Source organism: Phyllobates terribilis, unplaced genomic scaffold, assembly GCF_046119375.1.
Source record: "Phyllobates terribilis strain yellow unplaced genomic scaffold, ASM4611937v1 Scaffold_8__6_contigs__length_399053987, whole genome shotgun sequence".
Taxonomy (NCBI): Eukaryota; Metazoa; Chordata; class Amphibia; order Anura; family Dendrobatidae; genus Phyllobates; species Phyllobates terribilis.
In genome coordinates, this window is record NW_027362768.1 from 375037334 (window position 1) to 375052080 (window position 14747).

A 14747-nucleotide genomic window follows, 5' to 3' on the forward strand; every position below is an offset into this window, starting at 1 on the left:
AATTCAAAGAATTCAGCCAAAGAATCACATGATGATTAATACAAAGCAAATCATCTATATATATATAATTGTCTTATCCCGTCTGTCTGTCTGTCTGTCCTGGAAATCCCACATCGCTCATTGGTCCGGCAGCGGCCAATCAGCGCCGCGGGATTTCTGAAAAAAGATGGCGGCCGTTAGCGGCTCATTTGGTGGACGGAGGTCAGCGGCGATGCAGCGGGGAGATGAGCGGCGCTAGCAGCAGAACTACCCCGACCGGCGCCGCTGACCTCCATGCGGCTAACGTCGGAAGATCAGCGGCTTGGCCCGCTGATCTCCCGACAGCAAGTGTGAACGGAGGACCGGGGAGCGGCGCCGCCGGTCGGGATGCTTCTCGCAGCAGAAGGAGCTGCACAGGCAGCGCCGCTCCCCGGTCCTCGCTAATACGGAGCCGCACAAGCAGCGCCGCTCCCGGGCCCACACTAATACGACACTGATTGGTCGCGGTGGCCGGCCGCGACCAATCAGCGAGATGGGCGGCAAATTTAAACGCCGCTCTGCTGATTAATCGCGGCCGGCCACCGCGACCAATCAGCAAGATGGGCGGCAAATTTAAACGCCGCTGTGCTGATTGGTCGCGGTGGCCGGCCGCGACCAATCAGCGAGATGGCCGGCAAATATAAACGCCACTCTGCTCATTGGTCGCGGCCGGCCAACGCAACCAATCAGCGATATCAGCGGCAAATTTAAACGCTGCTCTGCTGATTGGTCGCGGTCGCCGGCGGCGACCAATCAGCGAGATGGGCGGCACATTTAAACGCCGCTGTGCTGATTGGTCGCAGCCGCCAGCCGCGACCAATCAGCGAGATTGGTGCCAAGTTTAAACAACGTTCTGCTGATTGGTCGCAGACGCCAGACGCGACCAATCAGCGAGATTGGCGCCAAATTTAAACGGCGCTCTGCTGATTGGTCGCGGTCGCCGGCCGCGACCAATCAGCGAGATGGCCGGCAAATTTAAACGCCGCTCTGCTCATTGGTCGCGGTGGTCAGCCGCGACCAATCAGCGAGATGGGCAGCACATTTAAACGCCGCTCTGCTGATTGGTTGCGGTGGCCGACCGCGACCAATCAGCGAGATTGGTGCCAAACTTAAACAACGCTCTGCTGATTAGTCGCAACCACCAGCCGTGACCAATCAGCGATATTGGCGCCAAATTTAAACACCGCTTCGCTGATTGGTCATGGTGGCCGGCCGCGACCAATCAGCGATATTGGCGCCATATTTAAACACCGCTCTCCTCATTGGTCGCGGTTACCGGTCACAAATAACCAGCATTATTGGCGACAAATTTAAACACCGCTCTGCTAATTAGTCGCGGCCGTGACCAATCACCATTATTGGCGCCAAATTTAAATAACGCTCTGCTGATTGGTCGCGTTCGCTGGCCGCGACCAATCAGCATTATTGGCGCCAAATTTAAACCCTGCTCTGCTGATTAGTCGCGACCGCCGGCCGTAACCAATCTGCGATATAGGCACCAAATTTTAACACCGCTTTGCTAATTGGTCGCGGTTGCCGGCCTCGACCAATCAGCGATTTTGGCGCCAAATTTAAATACCGCTCTGCTGATTGCGCCCGGTCGGCCGCATACCTATTCTAGAATACCCGATGCGTTAGAATCGGGCCACCATCTAGTCAGACATAAAAGTCTCTGCTCATCCTGCACCTCCTGGTTCATGGATATAATGGCAGAACTATAGATCAAGCAAAAGGAGAGCGCGGCAGGTATGGATATAGCTGTGGATGAGATTGCAGGGTCTGCGGAGGGATCAGTGACGCCTATTAGTGGTGGTCGTCTGATAGAATATTACATCACATAAATTATATTTCTATCTCTAGCCCCAGATACCAAACTCCTGCACAGTGCGCCACCTGCTGCACAATCAGTATTACTACACTGCTCCCACTGTACTCTATCCAGCACTTACTACTACCCCTGCTGGACAATCAGATTTACTACACTGCTACTTGTTTACTATATTCAGTATTCACTGCTCCCCCTGCTGGACAATCAGCATTACTACACTTCTTCCCCTGTACAAAATCCAGTATTCAATGCACCCCATAATAATTCTCACTACTGGGCTACTCCCGATATACAATATTATTTACTCACTGCTCCCCCTGCTGGACACTCAGCATTACTACACAGTTCACCCTGTACAATATCCAGTATTCAATGCCCCCCTACTGGACAATCTTCATTACTACAATACTCCTCCTGTATACAATATTCAGTATTCACTGCTCACTGTGTATATTATTCAGTATTCACTCATTGTACTCATTGCTACACTACTCCCTGTATATAGTATTCAGTGCTCCCCCTGCTGGGCAATCCTCATTACTACACTACTGCCTGTATACAATATTCAGTATTCATTGCTCCCCCTGCTGGACAAACTTCATTACTACACTACTACCTGTATACAGTATTCAGTATTTACTCCTCTCCCTGCAGGACAATCAACATTACTACACTACTCCCTGAATACAATATCCTGTATTCAATTCTCCCCCCTGCTGGACAATCTTCATTACTACACTACTCCTTGTATATAATATTCAGTAGTCGCCCAAATGAAGCACTTCAGATATACGCGTGCAGCTTCCAGGGGTCCTTTGAAGAAGTCACAACTGTAACTAGAGGTGATGGACAAGTGCCGGAGTCTGTAGAACGAGCCGTGAGTGATGCAGAGATTGGGATCAGACGGCGGGTTAACGCCGGAGATAGAGGGCTGCAGAGACCCTCAGAGACTCGGGCTTTCAGGTACATGCAGCCGTTGCACTAGGTGGATACAGGGATGACGATCATGGGTGAGAAGAACTGCAGACAGCCTGATAGGTGCTGGCCGGTCACACCCGCAGGACCGCTGATAATCAAGGATGTGAGCGCTTAGTATCTGTGTGACGTCACAACAGCCGGGGGATTCCACTGAGGGAAAAAGTCCAGCTCTTATCCGGATTTATTGCCTATTATTGCCTATTTGATCTTACTATAGTAGCAGCGCTACTGCAGTTTTTTACATTTTACTTTAATATTCAGTAGTCACTGCTCCCCCTGCTGGACAATCCGCATTACTACACTACTCCCTGTATACAATATCCGGTATTCAATTCTCCACCCTGCTGGACAATCTTCATTACTACACTACTTTTTGCATACAATATTCAGTATTCACTGCTCCCTCTACTGGACAATCAGCATTTATACACTAGTCCCCCAATACAATAGTCTATATTCACTGTTATCCCCTGCTGGACAATCTTCATTACTACACTACTTCTCCTGTACGATATTCAGTATTTATTGCCCCCCCTGCAGGACAATCCTCATTGCTACACTACTTCTCCTGTACGATATTCAGTATTTATTGCTCCCCCTGCAGGACAATCCTCATTGCTACACTACTCCCTGTATATAATATTCAGTATTCAGTGCTCCCCCTGCCAATCAGCATTACTACACTGCTCCCCTGTACAGTATTCACTGCACCCTCTGCTGGACAATCAGCATTACTACACTGCTCCCCTGTACAGTATTCACTGCGCCCTCTGCTGGACAATCAGCATTACTACACTGCTCCCCTGTACAGTATTCACTGCGCCCTCTGCTGGACAATCAGCATTACTACACTGCACCCTCTGCTGGACAATCAGCATTACTACACTGCTCCCCTGTACAGTATTCACTGCACCCTCTGCTGGACAATCAGCATTACTACACTGCTCCCCTGTACAGTATTCACTGCGCCCTCTGCTGGACAATCAGCATTACTACACTGCTCCCTATACTCCCTCCTTGCTATACTGCTTCCTATATACAATATTATGTATTTACCACTCCCCCTGCAGGACAATCAACATTACTACAGTGCTCCCTATATACAATATTTTGTGTTCACTGTTACCGCTGCTGGACAATAAGTATTACTACACTGCTCACTACGCTCCCTGAATACTGAAAATTGTAGAGTGAGCAATGTAATAATACTGATTGTCCAGCAGACGGCGTAGAGAATACTGTATAGGGGCAATGTAGTAATGCTGATTGTCCAGCAGAGGGCGCAGTGAATACTGTACAGGGAAAAGTGTAGTAATGCTGACTGTCCAGCTGAGGGCGCAGTGAATACTGTACTGGGAGCAGTGTAGTAATGTTGATTGTCCAGCAGAGGGCGCAGTGAATGCTGTACAGGGAGGAGTGTAAGTAATGCTGATTGTCCAACAGAGGGCGCAGTTAATTCTGTACATGGAAGCAGTGTAGTAATGCTGATTGTCCAGCAGAGGGCGCAGTGAATACTGTACAGGGAGCAGTGTAGTAATGCTGATTGTCCAGTAGAGGGCGCAGTGAATACTGTACATGGGAGCAGTGTAACAATGCTGATTGTCCAGCAGAGGGCGCAGTGAATGCTGTACAGGGGAGCAGTGTAGTAATGCTGATTGTCCAGCAGAGGGCGCATTGAATACTGTACAGGGAGCAGTGTAGTAATGCTGGTTGTCCAGCAGAGGGCGCAGTGAATACTGTACTGGGAGCAGTGTAGTAATGTTGATTGTCCAGCAGAGGGCGCAGTGAATACTGTACAGGGAGCAGTGTAGTAATGCTGATTGTCCAGCAGAGGGCGTAGTTAATTCTGTACATGGAAGCAGTGTAGTAATGCTGATTGTCCAGCAGAGGGTGCAGTGAATACTGTACAGGGAGCAGTGTAGTAATGCTGATTGTCCAGTAGAGGGCGCAGTGAATACTGCACATGGGAGCAGTGTAACAATGCTGATTGTCCAGCAGAGGGCGCATTGAATACTGTACAGGGAGCAGTGTAGTAATGCTGGTTGTCCAGCAGAGGGCGCAGTGAATACTGTGTACAGGGGAGTAGTGTAGTAATGCAGATTGTCCAGCAGAGGGCGCAGTGAATACTGTACTGGGAGCAGTGTAGTAATGGTGATTGGTCCAGCAGAGGGAGCAGTGGGTACTGCTTAGTGTACAGTGATTTGCTACATGGCTCCCTCTGGTGGTCAGTAGAAAAGCTGCAGAGAACTCTGTGAGTTGTGTGGATCGTCCGTTGCCATGGAGACCCGCTCCCGGGTATACAGACACACACGCGGTCTATACGGGGCAGAGGCTGTATCCCGGTGACTGCGGCTTTCCGCTGACTTCTCGCACTGGTGAATGGCGGCGCTGTGACCGTGACTGCAGGTAGGAGCTGGATGTAATTGTACCAAACCTTCAGCTGTGAGAACTATGAGCTTATACTCTGCAGAGAAGGAAGAATTTACTGACACAAGCAGAGCTCAGAGCTGTTACAGAAAGCCTCATGATACAATAGGTATCTGGCGACCAGTTTCCTTTTATAGGGTCCATCTCGATGCCGGGGGTCCGGCCGTAGAATATCTGGGGTCCAGCGGTAGAGTATATGGGGTCCAGCGGTAGAGTATATGGGGTCCGGCCGTAGAATATATGGGGTCCGGCCGTAGAATATATGGGGTCCAGACGTAGAATATATGGGGTCCAGACGTAGAATATATGGGGTCCGGCCGTAGAATATATGGGGTCTGGCCGTAGAATATATGGGGTCCAGCCGTAGACTATATGGGGTGAAGCGGTAGAGTATATGGGGTCCAGCGGTAGAGTATATGGGGTCCGGCCGTAGACTATATGGGGTCCAGCGGTAGAGTATATGGGGTCCGGCCGTAGAATATATGGGGTCTGGCCGTAGACTATATGGGGTCCAGACGTAGAATATATGGGGTTCGGCCGTAGAATATATGGGGTTCGGCCGTAGACTATATGGGGTCCGGCCGTAGACTATATGGGGTCCGGCCGTAGAATATATGGGGTCTGGCCGTAGAATATATGGGGTCCGGCCGTAGAATACATGGGGTCCGGCCGTAGAATATATGGGGTTCGGCTATAGACCATATCGGGTCCAGCGGTAGAATATATGTGGTCCAGCCGGCAGCTGTAGACTATATGGGGTCCAGCCGTAGAATATATTGAATCCGGCCGTAGACTATATGGGGTCCGGCCATAGAGTATATGGGGTCCGACGGTAGAATATATGGGGTCCGACGGTAGAATATATGGGGTCCGACGGTAGAATATATAGGGTCCGGTGGTAGAATATATGGGGTCTGGCATGCGGCCGTAGAATATATAGCGTCCGGCCATGGAATATATGGGGTCCGGCAGTAGAATATATGGGGTCCGGCCATAGACTATATGGGGTCCAGCGGTAGAGTATATGGGGTCCGGCCGTAGAGTATATGGGGTCCAGCCGTAGAATATATAAGGTCCAGCCGTAGAATATATAAGGTCCAGCCGTAGAATATATGGGGTCCGGCCGTAGACTATATCGGGTCCAGCGGTAGAATATATGGGGTCTGGCATGCAGCCGTAGAATATATAGCATCCGGCCATGGAATATATAGCATCCGGCCATGGAATATATAGCATCCGGCCATGGAATATATGGGGTCCGGCAGTAGAATATATGGGGTCCGGCCATAGACTATATGGGGTCCGGCCGTAGAGTATATGGGGTCCGGCCGTAGAGTATATGGGGTCCGGCCGTAGAGTATATGGGGTCCGGCCGTAGAGTATATGGGGTCCAGCCGAAGAATATATAAGGTCCAGCCGTAGAATATATGGAGTTCGGCCATAGACTATATCGGGTCCAGCGGTAGAATATATGGGGTCCAGCCGGCAGCCGTAGACTATATGGGGTCCGGCCGTAGAATATATCGGGTCTGGCCGTAGAATATATGGTGCTCCGTAGACTATATGGGGTCCAGCGGTAGAGTATATGGGGTCCGGCCGTAGACTATATGGGGTCCGGCCGTAGACTATATGGGGTCCGGCCGTAGAATATATGGGGTCCGGCCGTAGAGTATATGGAGTTCGGCCATAGACCATATCGGGTCCAGCGGTAGAATATATGGGGTCCAGCCGGCAGCCGTAGACTATATGGGGTCCAGCCGTAGAATATATTGAATCTGGCCGTAGACTATATGGGGTCCGGCCATAGAGTATATGGGGTCCGACGGTAGAATATATGGGGTCCGGTGGTAGAATATATGGGGTCCGGCGATAGAATATATGGGGTCTGGCATGCGGCCATAGAATATATAGCATCCGGCCATGGAATATATGGGGTCCGGCCATAGACTATATGGGGTCCAGCGGTAGAGTATTTGGGGTCCGGCCGTAGAGTATATGGGGTCCGGCCGTAGAGTATATGGGGTCCAGCCGTAGAATATATAAGGTCCAGCCGTAGAATATATAAGGTCCAGCCGTAGAATATATGGAGTTCGGCCATAGACTATAGCGGGTCCAGCGGTAGAATATATGGGGTCCAGCCGGCAGCCGTAGACTATATGGGGTCCTGCCGTAGAATATATGGAGTCCAGCCGTAGACTATATGGGGTCCGGCCGTAGAGTATATGGGGTCCGGCCGTAGAGTATATGGGGTCCGACGGTAGAATATATGGGGTCCGGCCGTAGATTATATGGGGTCCGGTGGTAGAATATATGGAGTCCGGCAATAGAATATATGGGGTCTGGCCGGCGGCCGTAGAATATATAGCGTCTGGCCGTGGAATATATGGGGTCCGGCCATAGAATATATGAGGTCCGGCAGTAAAATATATAAGGTCCGGCCGTAGAATATATGGGGTCCGGCCGTAGACTATATGGGGTCCAGCCGTAGACTATATGGGGTCCGGCCGTAGAATATATGGGGTCCGGCCGTAGAATATATGGGGTCCGGCCGTAGACTATATGGAGTTCGGCCATAGACTATATCGGGTCCAGCGGTAGAATATATGGGGTCCAGCCGGCGGCCGTAGACTATATGGGGTCCAGCCGTAGACTATATGGAGTCCGGCCGTAGACTATATGGGGTCCGGCCGTAGAGTATATGGGGTCCGGCGGTAGATTATATGGGGTCCGGCGATAGAATATATGGGGTCTGGCCAGCGGCCGCAGAATATATAGCGTCCGGCCGTGGAATATATGGGGTCCGGCCATAGAATATATGGGGTCCGGCGATAGAATATATGGGGTCCGGCGATAGAATATATGGGGTCCGGCTGGAGGCCATAGAATATATGGGGTCTGGCCAGCAGCCGTAAAATATATGGGGTCCTGGCGTAGAATATATGGGGTTCGGCCGGTGGCCGTGGAATATATGGGGTCCGGTGGTAAAAGGAGTTTGTATGTTCTCCCCGTGTTTGCGTGGGTTTCCTCCGGGTTCTCCGGTTTCCTCCCACACTCCAAAGACATACTGATAGGGAATCTAGATTGTGAGCCCCGATGGGGACAGCGACAATAATGTATGTAAAGCGCTGCGGAATATGTTAGCGCTATCTATATATATATAATCGTCTTATCCTGTCTGTCTGTCTGTCTGTCCTGGAAATCCCGCGTCGCTCATTGGTCCGGCAGCGGCCAATCAGCGCCGCGGGATTTCTGAAAAAAGATGGCGGCCGTTAGCGGCTCATCTGCGGGACGGAGCTCAGCAGCGATGCAGCTGGGAGATGACCGGCGCGAGGCGCTCATCTCCCGGCCGGTACCAGCAGAAGGACCTCGACCGCCGGACCCATCTGCGGGACGGAGATGCAGCCGGGAGATGACCGGCGCGAGGCGCTCATCTCCCGGCCGGTAGCAGCAGAAGGACCGCCGGCGTCACTGACTTCCATGCGGAAGGGAGGACCGGGGAGCGGCGCTGCGGGTCGTGATACTTCTGCTGTGAGCGCCCGGTCATGTCCCGGGTTCTTGCTGCGGAAGTTGCCGCACAGGCAGCGCCGCTCCCCGGTCCTCACCAAGACGATTCGATGATTGGTCGCGGTCTTCGGACCCCGACCAGTCACTGATCTTACCGCAAAAGTTAAACACCGCTGTGCTGATTGGTCGCGGACGCTGCCCGCGACCAATCACAATTTGGGCGCCACATTTAAATATCGGCCGCGACCAATCACCGATCTTGGCTCCACATTTAAACACCGCTGTGCTGATTGGTCGCCGACGCTGGCCGCGACCAATCACCGATTTTGGCACCACATTTAAATAGCGTCCGCGACCAATCAGCACAGCGGTGTTTAAATGTGGAGCCAAGATCGGTGATTGGTCGCGGCCGATATTTAAATTTGGCGCCCAAATCGGTGATTGGTCGCGGGCAGCGTCCGCGACCAATCAGCACAGTAGTGTTTAACTTTTGCGGCAAGATCAGTGATTGGTCGCGGGCCAAGACCGCGACCAATCACCGATTTGTGCGGCACATTTAAATAGCGGCCGCGACCAATTGGATGTCAGCGCCGGTCCTCCCTTCACACCCTAGCCGCATGGATGTCAGCGGCGCTGCCTGTGCGGTGATACTTCCGCTGCAAGAACCCGGGACATGAGCGGGCGCTCGCAGCAGAAGTATCCCGACCCGCAGCGCCGCTCCCCGGTCCTCCCTTCACACCCTAGCCGCTGATGTCCCCACAGGACCCGCTTGGGGTTACAAAGGTCCGGACATTTGTGTTAAAAATCGCTGATTTGGCCGCCACATTTAAATATCGGCCGCGACCAATCACCGATCTTGGCACCACATTTAAACACCGCTGTGCTGATTGGTCGCGGACGCTATTTAAATGTTGCGCCCAAATCGGTGATTGGTCACGCCCAGCGTCGGCGACCAATCAGCACAGCGGTGTTTAAATGTGGTGCCCAAATCGGTGATTGGTCGCGGCCAGCGCCCGCGACCAATCAGCGATTTTGAACACAAATGTACGGAGCTTAGTAACACCATGCGGCTACTGTCGGGAGATCAGTGGCTAGGGTGTCAAGGGAGGACCGGGGAGCGGCGCTACGGGTCGGGATACTTCTGCTGCGATCGGCCGCTCATCTCCCAGCTGCTCGCAGCGGAAGTAGCCGTACAGGCAGCGGCGCTGACATCCATGCAGAAGGGAGGACCGGGGAGCGGCGCTGCGGGTCGGGATACTTCTGCTGCGAGCAGTCGCTGATCTCCCGGCTTATAGCAGCGGAAGTAGCCGCACAGGTCCTCACTAATACGATTCCGCTCCCCTGTCCTCACCAATACGATTTGCTGATTGGTCGCGGTCTCCGCACCCGACCAATCAGTGATCTTGGCGCAAAATTTAAACAACGCTGTGCTGATTGGTCGTGGCCGCTGCCCACGACCAATCACCGATTTCGCCGCCACATTTAAATAGCGGCCGTGACCAATCACCGATTTGTGCGCCACATTTAAACACTGCTGTGCTGATTGGTCGCGGACGCCAGACGCGACCAATCAGCGAGATTTGCGCCAAATTTAAACAACGCTATGCTGATTGGTCGCGGTCTCCAGCCGCGACCAATCAGCGAGATTGGTGCCAAATTTAAACAGCGCTCTGCTGATTGGTCGCGGCTGGCGTCCGCGACCAATCAGCCACATTGGCGCCATATTTAACCAACGCTCTGCTCATTGGTCGCGGCTGCCAGCCCCGACCAATCAGCAATTTTGGTGCCAAATTTAAACAACGCTCTGCTGATTAGTCGCGACCGCCAGCCGTGACCAATCTGCGATATAGGCGCAAAATTTTAACACCGCTTTGCTGATTGTGCCCAGTCGGCCGCATACATATTCTAGAATACCCGATGCATTAGAATCGGGCCACCATCTAGTATAAAAATAAAGATTATTATTATTAAAATATATGGGGTTCGGCGGTAGAGTATATGACGTTCATACAGTTAGAGTGGTCCCCATTCCCCCATTGCGCTCGTGCAGTTAGTTCTCCAGAATGACTGACAGCGAGGGGCCACGTGGCCGGAGATGGTGGGACCAGTGACCCCCGACCCTTGTGGCTCATCCTCTCTGTATCCGGACCGCTCTCTGTAATCGCTGCCGTCAGCAGGGGTCTGATAGCGACACTCGGACCCCGCGGTGTATACAGGGTGCACAGTATATATATATATTTCTCTGTCTCTGAGGAGCCAGTGGATTCATCCCCATCGTGCCGCCATCTCCAGCGTCGCCCTCCGTGATGTCGTCCATGACTCCAGAACGCTCCGTTGTGTCGCGAGAGACCACGGCGACCGGATCCAGTGAGTAGAGACGTCTCAGGGGCCCCGAGCTCCTCATTAATTGCTCGCTCTATTCCTGCCCTCATCGGTTGTCTGTCAGGGGTGTGGTGGAAGGTGGGAATCGTAGTACCTGAGTGGTGCAGGAGGACCCATCATCCTCTTGTCTTTGTCTGCAGGAGGGGTCCGCACAGGTTCCCACCGCTCTGCCCCGAGGTCCACACTGAGCTCGGCCAAGTCCTGGGCGGATACAAAGTCCGTTGTATCAGGTACCATGGGCTGCAGTTGGGGTGACATGTAGTGAAGCGTTTCTGCCGTCCACATGACACAATTGTCTTCTCCGCAGCTCAAGAGGAAAAGAAGAAGAAAAAGAATGAAGCCAACCCGTTCAGGATCCCGGCCGACGTGGACGTCTTCCAGATCAGGGATCAAGAGAAAGAGAAAAAGCAAATGGTGCGGAAAGGAGACGTAGATACAGGACACAACGTCTACCGCCACATAACTACCGCGGTGCCGGGAACAGGGACGGAGTCACCGCACCCAGATGTGCCTGAATAAGGGGCTCGTATCTTCCCAACATTCCCTGCCCCAAGCACCATGTGGTGGCACAGAGCTGCCCAGTGCCCGCAGGACTCCTCGCTGACGGGCTCCATATTCACCAGCTGTCCCTCCGATCCCCCGGCGTCTTCCCGCTCTAACCTCCCCCTTCCCTCAATCCCGCAGCGTCTGTTCACCCCGATCCCCCAGCGTTCCTCCAGTCGTCCCCCTGATCTGCCGGCATATTTATTCCACAGATCTGTCTTTATTTCTTTGCAGGAGAAGGAACGAAACAAACAGCTGAAGATTCACCAGAAGACAACGCACAACACACGGATGAACGCGGAGATGGGGCGGCTGAGGAAAGAGATCGAGGATGAGGAGATGGAGGAGATGGGGGACAGGGCGCTGGCCCGGCGTGAAAACCCTTCCTGGAAACTTGCTGTGACAAGAGGTGATCGGGGGAGGGGTGGAGACACAGCGGGAGTGTAACTGGAGCCCCTCTGTCCTAGGTGGAGCCCCTCTGTCCTAGGCGGAGCCCCTCTGTCCTAGGTGGAGCCCCTCTGTCCTAGGCGGAGCCCCTCTGTCCTAGCCAGAGCGCTCTCATCACAGTGACCAGACACTCCACGTTCTGGAGGCGCCACCACTTCAGTGGCACACGTGGCTCGCCTGATGCTACTAGTGTCCGCACCGTATAATATACAATATTCTCCCCCAGACAGAAACATCCAGCAGGAGAGTCTGAACGACTACATCAACAAGAAAAGGGAAATGTTCCGCCTGGAGGTAAGCGGCGATGCGTCAGTGATTGCGGGGGCGACGCGTCAGTGATTGCGGGGGCGATGCGTCAGTGATTGCAGGACCTGGGTGCACATTACAGAGGACAGTCCATTAGGAAGGGTCCTGGAAAAAGGAGAAACTTCCCAGAAGAGCAGGCGCCACTGAGGCCTCCTCGTAAGCAGCGCTCACTGAACGTTTCCTGTGGGGGGCGCCGGAGGCCGCATCCATACACATATTCATCGGGCAGGACTAGACTTTCCACCCGCTGCTCGGTCTCACGGGTATCAGGTGCCGTCCATATTAATTCCTCGCACAGATTCGTTTCCGCTTCGCAGTACGGCCTCCAAGTGAAAAGAGAGGAGATCCAGAAGCTGGAGACCATGGCCGCTGCCGAGGAGCAGAAGCTGGAGAGAGCTGAGCAGTTTCTGGAGCAGGACGCCATCAGATTCGACGAGTTCCTGAAAGAAAATGACAGGAATTCTGTGGAGGCCATGAAACAGTAAGGACGAGCGGAGGCGGCTGTGCGGGTCTGTATCATGTGACACGCTGGCATGGCATGCTGGGAGTTGTAGTTATCCAACAGGGAGTCGGTTTGCAGACCAGTGTTAGGGGTGTGGCCTTATGAGTAGTGGGAGGGGCTTGCATTCCGTTCCATGACACAATCTCTTGGCCTCTCCTGTTATTACGGACCCGTCTCTCAGATTTCAGTATTTACATCTAGGGCTGATAAGGAAACGAAGCTGAAACTGGAGAAAGCGGCCGAAATCAAGAGCCAGACGGCACAAATGATGAACATTAAAAGGTATCCATGGACTGAGCCGCCACCGCCGTACGTGAGGAGACCCCGAGCCTGCACTGGATGTGTTATGTATTTTTTTTCCACCCCAGTGACATCGCAAAGTCAGAGGAGATCCTGCGGGAATATCTCATGTACAAGGAGTTTCTCTTCAGATTGTCTCCAAAGGAATGGCAGGAGCAGGTCCTGAAGAAGAAGGAGCAGGAGAGCAAGTTACGCCTGCCGCCCCTCAGCCGCGAGACGGAGAAAAGAGGCTCCGTGGTTCACAAGGTGTCTACATCCCCCGTCACAGGGAAGAGTAAGTGCACTCACACGTAGAGAGGAGCTGGGTGAGTGAATGTGACAGACGCCTAAATCTGCAAGAATTATTCTAATTATTCAAGGTAGTGAATTCCAGGGAACTGATCCAGCCCAAGAGAAATCTGGGAACATGAGTGGAAGGTCGAGTAATGGAGGATGTCCGTCTTAGATTGTTGCCAGACACGACAGCACAAGTATGGTGGTAGACAGAAATCAGTAGGAAAGGTAAGGTGGTGCAGCACTGTGCAGGGGATGGGTAGGTCGTAGACAGATGAGGAAGAGATGTAGGGTGGTGCAGCACTGTGGAGACGAGAGATAGGGTGAGAGACAGATGAGGAGAGGATGGGTAGGGTGAGAAAGATAAGGAGGAGATATAGGGTGGTGCAGCACTGTGGAAAAGACATGTAGGGTGGTAGAGATGAGGAGACGTAAGACGGAGCAGCACTGTGGAGACGAGAGGTAGTGTGAGAGACAGATGAGGAGGAGAGGACTGGTAGGGTGAGAGACAGATGAGGAGGAGAGGACTGGTAGGGTGAGAGAGATGAGGAGGACATGTAGGGTGGTGCAGCACTGTGGAAAAGACATGTAGGGTGAGAGACAGATGAGGAGGAGAGGACTGGTAGGGTGAGAGACAGATGAGGAGGAGAGGACGGGTAGGGTGAGAGACAGATGAGGAGGAGAGGACGGGTAGGGTGAGAGACAGATGAGGAGGAGAGGACGGGTAGGGTGAGAGACAGATGAGGAGGAGAGGACGGGTAGGGTGGTAGAGAGGAGGAGATGTAGGGCGGTGCAGCACTGTGGAAAAGACACGTAGGGTGGTAGAGATGAGATGTAGGGCGGTGCAGCACTGTGGAGAGGACAGGTAGGGTGAGAGTCAGATGAGGAGATGTAGGATGAGAGTCAGATGAGGAGATGTAGGAAGGTGCAGCACTGTGGAAAAGACACGTAGGGTGGTAGAGATGAGATGTAGGGCGGTGCAGCACTGTGGAGAGGACAGGTAGGGTGAGAGTCAGATGAGGAGATGTAGGGCGGTGCAGCACTGTGGAGAGGACAGGTAGGGTGAGAGTCAGATGAGGAGATGTAGGGCGGTGCAGCACTGTGGAGAGGACAGGTAGGGTGAGAGTCAGATGAGGAGATGTAGGGCGGTGCAGCACTGTGGAGAGGACAGGTAGGGTGAGAGTCAGATGAGGAGATGTAGGACAGTGCAGCACTGTGGAAAAGACACGTCGGGTGGTA

At 52.9% G+C, this 14747-nt stretch overlaps 1 protein-coding gene across 7 annotated transcripts in view; it reads left to right on the top strand.

The window, feature by feature from the left end:
- The window catches only part of CFAP100 (cilia and flagella associated protein 100), a 214772-nt gene that overhangs the window by 196395 nt on the left and 3630 nt on the right, over positions 1-14747 (top strand). For 5 of the 7 annotated variants that reach the window (XM_073644963.1, XM_073644959.1, XM_073644960.1 and 2 more), the window contains 8 exons: positions 11012-11122; positions 11278-11367; positions 11445-11551; positions 11915-12089; positions 12354-12421; positions 12751-12914; positions 13137-13217; positions 13304-13509. In XM_073644963.1, coding sequence (XP_073501064.1) covers positions 11012-11122; positions 11278-11367; positions 11445-11551; positions 11915-12089; positions 12354-12421; positions 12751-12914; positions 13137-13217; positions 13304-13509 — 1002 coding nt within the window. Of the gene's footprint in view, positions 1-5072; positions 5231-11008; positions 11123-11277; positions 11368-11444; positions 11552-11914; positions 12090-12353; positions 12422-12750; positions 12915-13136; positions 13218-13303; positions 13510-14747 lie in introns of those variants that run through there. The other 2 variants (XM_073644964.1, XM_073644965.1) reach the window with 2 other exon arrangements.